The sequence below is a fragment of the Bufo bufo genome, chromosome 4, assembly GCF_905171765.1.
Source record: "Bufo bufo chromosome 4, aBufBuf1.1, whole genome shotgun sequence".
NCBI lineage: Eukaryota > Metazoa > Chordata > Amphibia > Anura > Bufonidae > Bufo > Bufo bufo.
Window position 1 is genome coordinate 491,519,390 of NC_053392.1, and position 15,864 is coordinate 491,535,253.

General features: G+C 43.5%; 1 protein-coding gene across 10 annotated transcripts in view; it reads right to left on the reverse strand.

The window, feature by feature from the left end:
* Nucleotides 1-15,864, reverse strand: part of BIRC6 (baculoviral IAP repeat containing 6) — a 312,461-nt gene that overhangs the window by 77,493 nt on the left and 219,104 nt on the right. For 9 of the 10 annotated variants that reach the window (XR_005778475.1, XM_040429565.1, XM_040429564.1 and 6 more), the window contains 4 exons: nt 9,460-9,656; nt 8,086-8,386; nt 7,232-7,449; nt 4,780-4,944 (listed from right to left, as the gene is read on the reverse strand). Coding sequence is in view for 9 of the 10 variants with exons in the window: in XM_040429565.1 (XP_040285499.1) it covers nt 4,780-4,944; nt 7,232-7,449; nt 8,086-8,386; nt 9,460-9,656 (881 nt within the window). In the remaining variant the exon portion in view is untranslated. The remainder of the gene's footprint in view (nt 1-4,779; nt 4,945-7,231; nt 7,450-8,085; nt 8,387-9,459; nt 9,657-15,864) is intronic. The other variant, XM_040429559.1, reaches the window with a different exon arrangement.

Sequence of the window (15,864 nt, forward strand, 5' to 3'; positions counted from 1 at the left end):
GGAACAAGCAACACCAGCCAGCCTCCCAGGGAGACAGGAGGTCTGCCTCCTACGACACTAAGCTAAAAACTGATATGCTCTCTCCAGGCTAGAGGGGGTATAGCCGGCAGGGGAGGAGTTATCACTTTTCAGCCTAGTGTCGCCTCCTAGTGGCAGCAAGCAGCAATACCCACGGTCCTGTGTCCCCCAATGAACTAAGCGAGAAAAAAAATAAATTTGGGATCGTCATATTTGGACACCCATAACCTTGTTTTCAAGTTTTTTTTGTCCACAGTGATGTCTCAGGGCTTCTTTTTTTGCAGGATGAGCTCTAGTTTTTACTGGTACCATTTTTTGATCGCCTTTATAACATTTTTGGGGAGGGGCAAAGTGTCCAAAAAATGTTGAATCGCTCATTTTTGTTTTCCATTACAGCATTTACAGTACAGGAAAATATTTTTAGAGGACACTGATACCTTTCATGCTTTTTTTTATTGTTAAATGAAAAATTGAAAATGAAAAACTTTTTTTTACTGTACTTTTTAGCACCCATAGGGAACTTGAACATGCGATCTTCTGATCACTTGTACACTGCAATAGAATTCTACTGTATTTTTAGAGGCTGCTTGTCAAGTCATGCCTCGGCTATAGCTCTGCAGGCAGCTCAGTATGATGGGCTTGGGAGCCTTCAAAGTCACAGGAACTAATTGCAGTCTCGCGATTTCGCCTCCTCTCTAAAAGTTCAGATGCCGCGGTAGCTACTGACAATGGCATCAGAGGGGTTAAATGACCAGGATCTGAGTTAACGCTGATCCTGGACATTACAGCCAGGTGCCAGATGTACTATACAGTTGGAACCCGCTGTCTTTGAAGCAGGATCAGCTGATGACTCCACTCCACTCCAAACACCGCTCATGCCCCACTGATGCACTACTACATCAGGGTTAGCTAAGAGTTTAAGGCCTTTGAAAAGGTTTGCCCATGATATTTTATATAGAAACAATCGCCCTCAAAGGCCACTGTGTAATAACCTATTTCCCATGAACGTATGAATAACCTCATTTGCAATAATAGCTGATCTCCAAGGGTCTCGTCCTTCCATATTACTCTGTGCTAGGTGGGACAAATATACAAGTCCTATGAAACTCTGGAAACAGCATATAACAACATTGCTGATACAAAAGAAAAGCTCTGCTGCTCGACAATACACACAATAATGTTTCTCAAGTTAAGACTTAAAATGCAAACAGGTCTCATATCAAAAGGAATAAAGCTCTGCGTTAACATGCATGCCAGAAACCAGAGAGAAATGGCTACACCATGAGATTAATCTCTTTAACTCAATTATATAGATCTGGATGAAAGCAATCCAATTTCGCAATCCTTTCCCAAATCCTGCATACTGTATTTTAAAGAGATTAAAAGAATTTGTCAAGCATGAAGTTTATTGAATCTGCTTTTCCACAGACCACTGCTTTCCTTGGCTGCAGGATTGTCGGATGTTGCTACACAATATAGTTCAGTAATGAAAAGGAAAAACTCAAGTATCTCAATGCATTTTTTTCTTAAACACTTCAATAGTCCTCCTTGAGCCCCTTAGGGTTCATGCACACCAGCGTGTGTGCCCGGTGCTGTGGCTGGCAAATAGCAGTTCGCAATGCACTGGTACCGGCCGAGTGCATGCTGTTTTGCCGGATGCGGACCCATTCACTTGAATGGGACTGTGATCCGCAAGCTACGTTCCGCACTGCAAAGAAAAGAGAACATGCTCTATTTTTTTGCGGTGCGGAGGTATAGACTGAAATCCCACTGTAGTGCTTCCAAAACGTGCCTCTGCTCTGCACCACTCCGTATCTTGCGGATTGCTGACCCATTCAAGTCAAGGGGTTTGCGGTCCACAATACGGGGACGGAACATACATGCTCGTGTGCATAAGCCCTTACTATAATAATTCGAGTGAGAAACCAGTGCACTGGGACACACAACTTGGAAGTTTATGAGCAAATAAGGCTCTCCCACTATTTGCAGCCCAAATGGTGTATGAATGTTTGAAAATTATTACCATTAAAAGGAAACGTCATGGTAGGTTAGATGTAGCAGAATATTTCCTTACCTAATCTCGCAGGAAAACCTGCATGTGTTACACGCAGACCGTTGTGAATTGTCCTGCGGACTCTCCTCTACTTCACAGAAATTGGTGAGATCCAGTGAAACTCTGCAGCAGGTTAGTTTTAGTTTTTTGAACTCATGCATAGGCCTCTTTCACATGTCAGTGAATCATGGACAGCACACGTATCCATTGATTTTAATGTGTATATCCACACGTCTGTGGTTTTCCACAGACCATGGTGTAACGGATCTCCTGGCACCCCGACTGGGTACATCCGTTGATAGAAGCTCCTAGCGCTCCACTTGACACCGCAAGCACTGCCGACCCCACGAACCGCCGCAGCTTGGTTGGGATCTCGCAGTCTTCTACCCACCCTGGACCTACGACAAGGCTTCCAGATTCCAGTGGGTGAACCTCTCTTCCTTCAGAGAGTGATGCAGGAACAAGCTCTTAAAGAGGACCTTTCACCGATTCTTACCCTATGAACTAAGTATACATACATGTGGAGCGGCGCCCGGGGATCTCACTGCACTTACTATTATCCCCGGGCGCCGCTCCGTTCTCCTGCTATGCCCTCCGGTATCTCCGTTCCCTAAGTTATGGTAGGCGGAGTCTGCCCTAGCGCTGGCCAATCGCATTGCAGAGCTCACAGCCTGGGAGAAAATAACCTCCCAGGCTGTGAGCTCTGCGCTGCGATTGGCTAGCGCTAGGGCAGACTCCGCCTACCATAACTTAGGGACTGGTATCTCCGCCTACTATAACTTAGTGAGCGGAGATACCGGAGGGCATAGCGGCAGAACGGAGCGGCGCCCGGGGATAATAGTAAGTGCAGTGAGATCCCCGGGCGCCGCTCCACATGTCTGTATAGTTAGTTCATAGGGTAAGAATCGGTGAAAGGTCCTCTTTAAGAGCTCAGGGATTATAGCCAGGGGAGTATACAGCGTATAGCACTCCCCAGTGGAGATGCAGCCTTTTCCCCCACACACATGAGACGAGGCTCTATGCTTAGGGTAAAACAGGAACTCTTTAATGGGGCTACATGTCAGCCTTTTATGCCGGTCTTCACGCAACGGCCACTCCCCTGGGGACCTTGTGGAAGACTGAGACAGTTTTTACATTAGCCAATCACATGCATTTGAAGTGAGGAATGCTATACGCTGTATACTCCCCTGGCTATAATCCCTGAGCTCTTTTAAGAGCTTGTTCCTGCATCACTCTCTAAAAGGAAGAGAGGTTCACCCACTAGAACCTGGAAGCCTTGTCATAGGTCCAGGGTGGGTAAAAGACGGCGAGATCCCAACCAAACAACGGCGGTTCGTGGGGTCGGCAGTGCTTACTGTGTCAAGTGGAGTGCTTGGAGCCCTCGGGAAGCACTAGGAGCATTCATCAACGGAGGTACCCAGTCGGGGTACCAGGAGATCCGTTACACATGGGTCCATGATGACATCGCAAAAGCATGCCCTATTTTTGTCCTTGAATATGGATTCTTCAGGCTCGTTATAGTTATGGGTCCGTGAAAATCACAGATGCAACATGTATGCCATCCTTGTTAAAGGGCTTCTGTCACCCCACAAAAGTATTATTTTTTTTTGGATAGTTACATTCCTTATAGCGCGATATAGGAGAATATAATCTTATCACTTACTTTCATGCGGCCGTTTCTTTAGAAAACGAAGTTTTATAATATGTAAATCCGGTCTCTAACAGCAAGTAGGGCGTCTACTTGCTGGTAGCCGCAGCAGAAAACCGCCCCCTCGCCGTGTTGATTGACAGGGCCAGCCGGGATCTCCTCCTCCGGCCGGCCTTGTCAGTATTTCAAAAATCGCGCACCTCTGTTCATTCGGCGCAGGCGCTCTGAGATGAGGAGGCTCGTCTCCTCAGAACTCCCTCAGTGCACCTGCGCCGATGACATCACCGAAAGAGAAGACGTCATCGGCGCAGGCGCACTGAGGGAGTTCTGAGGAGACGAGCCTCCTCATCTCAGAGCGCCTGCGCCGAATGAACAGAGGCGCGCGATTTTTGAAATACTGACAGGGCCGGCCGGAGGAGGAGATCCCGGCTGGCCCTGTCAATCAACACGGCGAGGGGGCGGTTTTCTGCTGCGGCTACCAGCAAGTAGACGCCCTACTTGCTGGTAGAGACCGGATTTACATATTATAAAACTTTGTTTTGTAAAGAAACGGCCGCATGAAAGTAAGTGATAAGATTATATTCTCCTATATCGCGCTATAAGGAATGTAACTATCCAAAAAAAAAAAAAGTTTTGTGGGGTGACAGAAGCCCTTTAAGTCTGTGGTTTTCATGAATCGTTGCTAGAATATGCTCTGAAAATTAATTTGGATTATATGGAGTGCATAAAACGCATATATGGACCAAACATGGATTGGTCATTACTAAGTTCAGATTTGTTTTGCTGCATGTAAATGGCGGTATGAAATGCCCCATTCACGTGCTCTGGATGAGGTATGTCAGTCAATGGATTTGACTGCACCTAAACTCTCAAATCCTGAATGTGTGAACACAACTATTAGCCAGCCAAATATCTGTTCTTTCTCAAGGTTCATCCCCGAACTGCATGACTCCAAGGTTTCCCTCATTATAGAAACAGTGTCTGTATATTCAACAGTGAATTTAATCAAACAAATTATACTGTACTACCTGCCTGGAGAAAAATCTCAGGTGATATTTACCATTAACAAGCAGGTCACATGCTCTTCTTCCAGCCTCTGTTTTGTCAGGGCCTGCTCAACGTCCCAGCCCGAAGCGGTAGATCCGGTGCCAAATCCAGTCCCCTTAGCCCAGTAAAGTTGCTGCTCTTCACAAGTGCCACTGTTGTGTGTGCTGGAAACCTGTGGCTTAAAGAAGAAAATGAACAGTGGCGCTTATGGCAAAGCATCAAAATGAAAATAAAATGGTACAGTCACACACGTGTGTTACATGCAGATTTAGCTGTAGATTCCGGGGCAATTCAATGTCTGGACTAAATGCCAATAACAAAAAAGGCTCCAGTCCTCGCCTGAGCTATACAGCAACTCCAAACAGCTGACTGACATGGGTGACGAGAGTCAAACTTCCACCAAGGCCATATGTGATTGAAAATGCAAGAAACTATGTGAAAACCTAAAACAATACAATGTGCATAAGCGCAATCATTTCATTTCTACATACATAATCTTAAAATCCTTCCTGGAATTTGCAAAGCTGAGTACTGAATCCTATGAGTAAAGCCGGCCAAACTAAGACTGATTGGGAAGATATCCTGCCTGGCACTTAGACCAAATATTCTCGTTTATTTCAAAGCCCAGATGGTTTTTAAAGGGATTGTTGGGGGATTGCGGTGGCTTTGCCTAATCTCACAACAATATCATGCCAATTACCAGTTACTGCGTTGTAAGAACCCATGGTTTAACGCATTTTAAGCTATAACTCTCACATAGTAAAAAAAAAAATATATATAATTTTAACATTTACATGTACAAATAGTAAAAACTGGCAACGGATTTGAAAGACACAGATGGGATAGCTGTGCATGGCCTTATTCTATCCAGCCAGCGGATGTGCTTCTTTCTTAAGCGCGTTACTTAGTTCATTTTACGTTACTTTGTCCGTCACGGCAGGGCTTAAGGGTTTCATTAGATTTTATTCACAAACATTAATACGATTGTAATAGACAATTAGTGGAAGACTTTTCTACGTTTACAGCGCATACATCTAGAAACTTGGCCGCTACCCTCGCTGATTCTTCTTTTTGGCCTGCTTCACAAAACCAGGACGTAAAGCTAGCTCTATCAAATTGGAAATAGCTGCCAAAAATGTGTGGATGAGCCAAGTTTGAATCAACTATGTATAACCTATTCTGCTTCAGAAAATAAAGCAACTTGCTGGTGCGAGAATCCTTTGGCTTCAAGTACAATAGTTTGTGTAGGTCAGAGTCAATTAAACGCTTGTGAACAGAAGCCGTACATTAGAGCCGTGTTAGGTGCAGTGAGGAAAAAAGCCTCATTTATAAATGTGCTTTATTTAAGTCTCATTGTTTTCCACATGCTTAGTAAACCATAGGATTATATTCACATGCAGCATCTCTGAAACTGCCTCATTCATCTGAATGGCCCTTTGTGGAAATCCATAGGTTCAATGCTTATTGAAATACATGGACTGGATCTTCAGGCGCAGACATTTCTTCAACACTTGTTTTTAATGGACAAAGAAACACTTAGGCCCCATATACACAGCATTTGAGCCCCTGTCCTTTCAAGTTAGGGGGATGAGCAATTGTAATTACACTGCTCTGCCGCTTTTTACACCCTCAAACAGACGATTGGGAAGTGTGCCCCAAGTCAGACCAACGATTTGCTATTGAAGACCTATCCTGAGGACAGGTCACCAATACAAAAATCCTGGGCAACCCCATTAAGGTGGCCATACACGCTTTTCTTCCTGACTCTCCCATACCCATGCATGCTTAGCTAAGAGTGTATGTGTTGTCAATCACAGCTGAGAACACAAAAATGTGCCATGATGAAATCCAACTGCCCGAACCTTCTTTCCCCCGACATCTTCTGAAGATTCAGGAAGCACCTATGTGCATTAAATGCTCAACCGATCTCATTGAAATAGGTGGTTCAGCAGGCCTCATGCACACGACCACGCGGATCGAAAAAATACGGATACCGGCTTTGTGCATCCCACAATTTATGCGGGCCCCATTGTCAAAACGCCAATTCTTGTCCTCAAAATGGACAAGAACAGGAGATATTCTATTTTCTTTTTGCGGACATATAGACATGGACAGCACATGGCGTACTGTCTACAATTTTTGCGGCACTACTGAAATGAATGAATGTAAAAAAAAAATATTCTTGTTACAGAATAGAAAGGAGTTGTAATGTTTTATATAAATAAAGCTTAAAGTGGTAAAAGTTTATAAGTATATACATTTTGCCAACGTTTATTGCAGAATTTAAAAATGCAGACCATCATACTCCTGTTTAAAAGAGATCCTCTCATATACTGGAACCAAATATACAGCCTCAGGAACATGAATAATGATCCTGTCTTCACAGGTGTTCTGTCCTTAGGAAAAGTTTTAATATATTACACATTCCTGGCCATAAACAAGTCACCTTTTGTAGGTACACCTACCTCTGTTTGATTGGAACTAGAATTGGGTATCCTGGGAGCATGGTGACTCAGAGCGGACAAGCAGGCAAGAATGAGATGTATAGCTCCGATTTCTAGTGCCATACGCCTCAGAAGCACGCCATCATCTGTGGTGAGGGGCATTGTGCTGAACAAGGTGCGCAAAACATGAAAAGGAAGAGTTGGTAGGACATTTGCAGATGGAGACTGTAAAATATGACCTAAAGGGGAAAGAAAGAGTAATGACATGAAAAAAATAATTAGCTTCAAAATGTATCTGCTGGCCATATTGACTATATTGGACAACAAGGGAATGACGGTAAATGGGTTGCCCCATAAAGGACATTCACCACTTAACAGAACACAGTGTTCTGCCTTGCATGACTGATGTGGTTCCGGCGAGACAAACTATATATAAAACGTTTCTCCTTCCTCATCTGAACGGAAAGAATTTTACTTTATAGTGGAAAAAAACTAAAAAGCTTACAACAGGAATATCCTCCTTCCGAAATCATAAACCTACAGCGACAAAGAATATAACGGCACAGTCACAGAGCTGTTCTACGTAAGAGTCATGAAAGCAGAGGTTAGATGAGCTGCGCACATTGTTCATAAGCGATACTTTAGAAATTCTATATTGCACATTAAAGAAATAATCAAATAGAGCAATTTTAAACAGATTTTGCCTCTGGGTTTAATAACCTCAAACTAAAGCAGGTCACCGGAAGGCGATGTGTAATTTGGAAACCATTGAAACCCCATGGTGCTTATGTTAGCATAGAGAATTGTTCAGATATTAAATCATGAATGGATTAACTTGTGTCATTAACAGCCAGCAAACAAGCGCTGGTACTTACTTCCTTCCCCATCATCGGTAACTCCCAGCACCAGACGAAGTAGGCACTGTGCATGCTTCCTCTCCTTCAGCAGAACTTCAGCGTACCCCGGGAGACGGAGAAAGAGTCCAAATGCGGCAAGAGAGTGGGCAGGGATGGGAGACATGGTCTGCACGGCAGACTTGATGGGAGGGGGCTCTGCAGCAATGGTTTCTGGGGCTTCATAGACCAGCTCTCCCGATTGTTCAATGGTAACCCATTCAAACTGATCACTATCCTTTGGTTTTTCTTGTGTTGTTGAGGTAACCACAGGAGCACTGACCTTCGGAGCAAAATGATAAGTATTTTTACTATAATGTTACTGTATGGCCAAATCAGAGTCACCAAACGTCCACCTCACACACCATGGGGGGAATTTATCACGCCCTGCTCTTAAGAATTCTGGCTGGAAAAAAAGGGGAGACTTTTGGACTTAAATTGCCCAAGAGTTTGTGACATTTAGCATTTTTATGCCACTCACTCCAATTTTGAAAGGTGGCTGTGATTAGCTAGGTTATTTAGTTCCCCCCCATATTTACCGTATCTTAAAAAGCCTCAGCTTCACTCCAGGAAGGGAGTGGCGCGCCCAAAAAAAAAAAAAGGCGGTTTCTTAGCGTTTCTAGACAAGACTAATAAGTTTGGAGCGCCGCAAGCAGTTTTTGTGGATCCGTCATGGATCTGCAAAAAGATTTCTGTTACAATAATACAACCGCATGCATCAGTCATAAACGGATCCGGTTGTATTAGGTCTTCTATAGCCATGACGGATCAGTCTTGAACTCTATTGAAAGTCAATGGGGACAGATCCGTTTTCTATTGTTCCAGATTGTGTCAGAAAACTGATCCGTCCCTATTGACTTAGGCCTCATGCACACGACCGTTGTTGTGGTCCGCATCAGAGCTGCCTTTTTATGCGGCTCGGGTGCGGACCCATTCACTTCAATGGGGCCGCAAAAGATGCGGACAGAACTCCGTGTGCCGTCTACATCCGTTGCACCGTTCCATGGCCCCGCAAAAAAAAAAAAAAATATATATATATAGCATGTCCTATTCTTGTCCGTTTTGCGGACAAGAATAGGCATTTCTATAATGGACCGCCCGTCCCGTAAATTTCGGAAGGCTTCCGTTTTTTTGCGGATCCGCAGTTTGCAGACCGCAAAAAAAAAAAAACGGCACGGTCGTGTGCATGAGGCCTTACATTGTGTGTCAGGATGGATCCATTTGGCTCTGCTTCATCAGGCGGCCGACAAGACTGCTACACAGCTGCATATGTTGGAGCTATAAGTACATCTGGAGATTTTGATGGTAGCCTACAGTGTGCTGAATTTGAATGAATTGACAGTACTATTATCTTACCTGCTGAATAACATCCGGATAAAGCATGGGAAGACGCTCAGCAATGAGGGCCAGTCCACCCATTCCTGCAAACACCTGTAATGGTGACTGGATTGGACAGGTTTCCAGGAAAGATTCATCCAAAAGAGATTCCATGCACTCATCTCCTGGGCTCAGTACATCATCTTCTGGGCAGGCTCCAAGCAGATCGCCATGTTCTTTAGTAAAAACAAACAAATTATTGATAAAACGGCAAAATTCATTTGAAATAAAGCAGAACACAAATCATCAAGAGAAGTAACATTAAAAGATATATACAAGCACAAATGAATGATGGGATTAACTACTGTGCAATCGGAGGGGCCCAAGAAAAGCTAGACAATAATGCAACCAAGGATGACCACAGCTTGTAAAACTAAGATAGGTTCAATTATCCGAGTGTAACTGACCTTTTGTTTAAAGGGGTTGTCTCGCTTCAGCAAAACTTAATAAAAAGCACTTACTAATGTATTGTGATTGTCGATATTGCCTCCTTTACTGGCTAAATTCAATTTTCCATCACATAAATACACTGCTCATTTCCAGGGGGTTACGACCACCCTGCAATCCAGCAGTGGTGGTCGTGCTTGCACACTATAGGAAAAGGTGCCGGCCTCTCTGGTGGCCAGGACCTCACATAGGCACACATGCACCTCGTATCTGCGCTGCAGCGGTCGCTGTCACCCCTGGAAACAAGCAGTGCATGATGCGATGGAAAAACTTCCCTGAAGACACTCCTTTTAAGTTTTCCAATGAGATTTTATTAATGCTGCTCATCAGAATTGAACAGAAAAAGATAAAAAGCACCAAAGAAGCTGGTCACCTTTACCCCACCACTGAAAGCTACTTGAAAGATAAGGGGGAAGATCTTTATCAAGATTGGCATTTCTAAGACCAGTCTTTATCTAGTGCACAGCTTGAGATGCACCAAATTTATTTAAAGATGGCACAGATGTCAGACATTACATGGTATTAGTGATTCTGACTGTTGGGCTGCATATGCACCTCCTCCTCTTGCCCACTTTTACACAAAAGTGGCAAGCATGGAGGAAAAAGGTGAAAAATAGTGAATTATATTTCACAAACTGGGGCTTATGCAACTTTTCTGTGCCACAATTCAGCGCAGGGGGCTAAATAAAACATCCCCAATTGTTTTTGGAAGCCTTAATTGACTGCTTCTGGTCACGTTCAATCCACAACATAAAAAGCTATACATTTGAGATGTTATTAGAAATGTATCAAGTTTGATGTGATGACAATACATGTAACTGTGGGGTTACATGGCTATCATGGTCGCGTCATCCATCACACAAACCACTGGCCTGAATGAGGTCACAGTGCAGCTCGCAAGGTGCCACGACTGCGAACCCAGAATCGCAAAATATCCAGTTGTGTTACAAGTTGCCACAACTCCAGAATTGCAAAGAATGTGAGTTGCATTGTGACCGCACTTTGTTCATGTCTGGTCGTGCGACTGGTGTCAAGTCCAAGATCGCCGTGTAGCCTCAAACTATCGGCTGCATGGCACTGTACACATCTACTGCTGCAGACAATTTCCAAAACATAGTATTAAAAATGTATATAAAATGTATAAATTGCCCAAATCTGGCTGTATATGCCTAAATAAAAAAGGGCAAATACAACAATAAGGCTACTTTCACACTTGCGTTCGGAACGGATCAGTTTGGCTCCGCACGGCCAGGCGGACACCCGAACGCTGCAAGCTGCGTTCGGGAGTCCGCCTGCTGAGCGGAACGGAGGCCAAACGGAGCCAGACTAATGCATTCTGAGCGGATCCGCATCCACTCAGAATGCATTGGGGCCGTACGGATGCGTTCGGGGCCGCTTGTGAGAGCCTTCAAATGGAGCTCACAAGCGGAACCCCAAACGCAAGTGTGAAAGTAGCCTAACTTGCATTACAGCTGCAATTCCCCGTTACTACCATGACAAGCTGATCATGAACAGACAGCCCCCCAAGCAAAAAAGATAATAACATTTTGCAATTAAACTTTCCATATTTAAAACTACGAGGACACAAATTTACTCATCTGTGTATTTTTTGATAATTAATTCTTTGGGCCCTTTCACTGGGCCCTACTTTGGTGCGGTTACAAACCACAGGTATGTGAACTGAAGGGCTGCCTGGCATTGAAAACAATGGGAGGCAGACAGCACTGCACCGGAATTTTGGTGCAGGGTCTGTGCCAAATTCCGCCATGTGAATGGGCCCTTACTGAAGAGGATTTCATACAAATTGGGCAACTTCTTATAAAGAGGCTCAGGGACATTAGATTGGGTTAGCTTCATATTAAAGAGAACCTTTGCTTCCATTATCTCATTTACGGTCATCTAATAGTCATTAGATACGCAGTCAGGACAGTGCAGCGAGGCGCCCGGAGCGGTAAGTACAGCGCTACAGTCATCTGTCCCCGCATGTTCATCATACTCTCGAGCAATTTCATAATGAAAGCGCTCCCTAGTATTTGCTTTGTAAGACGCACTGCAATTTCCCCCCACCTTTTGGAGGAAAACAGTCTGTCTTAGGCCCCTTGTGGACGAGCGTGAGTGGATTAGGTCCGGATGCGTTCAGTGAAAAATGTGCGATTTTGCAAGCAAGTTCATTCAGTTTTGTATGAGATCGCGTTCAGTTTTTTCCGCGCAGGTGGAATGCGATTTAATGCGTTTTGCACGCGCATGAGAAAAAAACCTGAAGGTTTACAAACATCTCTTAGCAACCATCCGTGAAAAACGCATTGTATCCGCACTTGCCACATTCACTTTTATGGGGCCAGCGTTGGGTGAAAAACGCAGAATAGAGAACATGCTGCGATTTTCACGCAACGCACAAGTGATGCGTGAAAAACAACGTTCATGCACACAGACCCATTGAAATGAATGGGTCTGGATTCAGTACTCGCTCGTCTGCAAGGGACCTTATAAAAGCAACAAATATGGTAGTTCTTGAAAGGGCGCTTGGCAGCAGAAGGCATCTGTGTTGGTCCCATGTTCATATTTGCCCGCATTACTAAGAAAAATGAGGCTTTAATATATGCAAATGAGCCTCTAGGAGCAACAGGGGGGTGGCTGTTACACCTAGAGGCTGTGCTCTCTCTGCGACTGTTGTGCCCTCTCCAAACTGATTGACTTCAGGAGAAGTCAGGGCAAGGCATCAGGTTTACACCGTCAGAGCGCGCAGCCGTTGCAGAGAGAGCTGAGGCTCTAGGAGTAATGGCAACACCCCTGTTGCTACTGGAGGCTCATTTGCATAAAATTAAACGTCATTTTTCTCAGTAATGAGGGCACATATGAACATGGGACCAACACAGTCACCTTCAGCTGCCAAGCGAACATCCACCAGGTCAGGCAGTTTCATAGGTACAAATCTGTTGACAGATGCCCTTTAAATGCGTACCGTTGCCCAGGCATCTTCAGACGGGTCTCTATGACACATTAGAAAGCAAAAATCCATGCACAGAGGTGCACATTGACTTCGATACGCCACAATAAACAGACTTTAAATGCTTATGGTCTGCTGTTACACTGGAACAAACAAGTAGGGCCTGAATGTCGGTCTTTGTTTCTATTCTCAGCGCAGAACAGTTATAAAATGCAGTAGTGCCTAGTATTTAAATATATAAAACAAAATTGCTCTATTTTATAGGGAAATTAACATGTGAACATTTGCGGGATACAGGATCCATAACTCAGCAGTCATTTTATTTGTTTTGCAGTTAAATATTTAAAAGCCTCAATGCATCAGAGAATCCCGAAGAAATAATAAGGAGCTGATCTAATAGTAATGCACTATCCACACACAATTGAGCGTAAATATCCATTTAAATCAACCACCCAGCACGACTTTCTGCTGAGGCATTTCAGCTGTCACATACAGGAATATTACCATCTATACATATAAATATAATACTTCTATACAGATCTAGCTGCATACAGTATATGTACAGTTAGGGTCATATATATTTGGACACTGACAAATTTAGTTTTTTATTACCGTACCTGTTTACTAAAACATATTCAAGTTATAGTTATATAATGGACATGGACATAAAGTCCAGACTTTTAGCTTTCATTTGAGGGTATTCACATTAAAATTGGATGAAGGGTTTAAGGGCTCTTTCACACGAGCAGATGCCGTGCGGGTAATCCGCTGCGTGAAAGAGAGCCAAGCCCCGTTCCGGACAGCAGAGACACGGAGCATTAACATAATCGATAATGCTCTTTGCCTCTCTGTGATCTTTTTACTACAAAATCACAGTGACAACTTTATCTCACTGTGGTTTTGTAGTAAAAAGGTCACAGAGAGGCACAAAGCATTATCAATCATATTAATACTCTGTGTCTCTGCTGTCCTGAACAAGGCTTGGCTCTTTTACGCAGGTGATTACCCGCACGGCATCCGCTCGTGTGAAAGAGCCCTAAGAGTTTCAGTACCCTTACATAAGGCACCCTGTTTTTAAAGGGACCAAAAGTAATTGGACAATTGCCTCAAAGGCTGTTACATTGGCAAGTGTGGGCAATTCCTTCATTATTTAGTTCTCAATTAAGCACATAAAAGGCCTGGAGTTGATTTGAGGTGTGGTGCTTGCATTTTGAAGATTTTGCCGAGAAGTAAACATGCGGTCAAAGGAGCTCTTCATGTAGGTGAAACAAGCCATCCTTCATCTGCGGAAACAGAAAAAACCCATCCGAGAAATTGCTACACTATTAGGAGTGGCAAAATCTATAGTTTGGTACATCCTGAGAAAAAAAGAAAGCACTGGTGACCTCAACCATGAAAAAAAGACCTGGACGCCCACGGAAGACAACAGTGGTGGATGATGGCAGAATAATTACCATGGTGAAGAGAAACCCCTTCACAACAGCCATCCAAGTGATCAACCCTCTCCAGGATATAGGCGTATCAATATCCAAATCTACCATATAGAGAAGACTGCATGAAAATAAATACAGAGGGTTCACTGCAAGGAGCAAGCCACTCATAAGCCTCAAGAATAAGGCGGCTAGGTTGGACTTTGCTAAAAAAAAAAACATCTTAAAAAACCAGCACACTTCTGGAAGAACATTCTTTGGACAGATGAAACCAAGATCAACCTCTACCAGAATGATGGAAAGAAAAAAGTATGGTGTAGGCATGGTACAGCTCATGATTCAAAGCATACCACATCATCTGTAGAACACGGCAGGGGCAGTGTGATGGCATGGGCATGCATGGCTGCCACTGGCACTGGGTCCCTAGTGTTTATTGATGATGTGACACAGGACAGAAGCAGCCGGATGAATTCTGGGGTTTTCAGAGACATACTGCGTGGTCAAATCCAGCCAAACTGATTGTCCATCTGTATTCTGAAACGCCGACCAATGACCCAAAACATAAAGCCAAAGCAACCCAGGAGTTTATTAAACCAAAGAAGTGGAATATTCTTGAATGGCCAAGTCAGTCACCTGTTCTGAACCCAATAGAGCATGCATTTCACTTGTTAACCCCTTAGTGACCACTAGTATGCCTTTTTACTGACGTAAACAAAGGGGGTTTGAGCTAAAAAGCTTGCTTTAACCCTTTCAGGACCAAGCCATTTTTCACCTTTCTGCCCAGGCCATTTTTAGCAAATCTGACATGTGTCACTTTATGTGGTAATAACTTTAAAACGCTTTTACTCATCCAAGCCATTCTGAGGTAAAATTGATACCGACACGTATGTGCGTAAAGAGCTTCCATTACTCATTTATAGTCGGTATTGTACCACTTTTATCTAGAATGACCCCCATTTCTTAGCTCTATTGTTTGTATATATAACAGTGTGCAGCCATTTTGTTTTTTGTAATTATGTTTGCTTCATGGATATGCACCTGTGATTCTGCAGTAAAGGCCTGGCAGAGCATTAAAAAGGAGGAAACGCAGCATCTGGTGATGTCCATGAGTTCAAGACTTCAGGCAGTCATTGCCAACAAAGGGTTTTCAACCAAGTATTAGAAATGAATATTTTATGTACAATTATTTAATTTATCCAATTACTTTTGAGCCCCTGAAATGAAGGGATTGCGTTTAAAAAATGCTTTAGACTCTCACATTTTTATGCAATCATTTTATTCAACCCACTGAATTAAAGCTGAAAGTCTGAACTTCAACTGCATCTGAATTGTTAATGTACAGAACAAAAATTTGAAAAATGTTCTCTGTCCAAATATATTTGGACCTGTGTATTTTCAGTGGACACCATAGTCATTGTTATATTAAGCTAGTGGATACTACATTGTTTGTTTTTTTTTGAGTATGCCGAGCGTAAAAAAAACAATGTTTTTTGCCATAACTCTCCCCCCCAACTCACAGATGTATAAGGGCTTGTTTTTTTGAGGAACTTTCTAACGCCA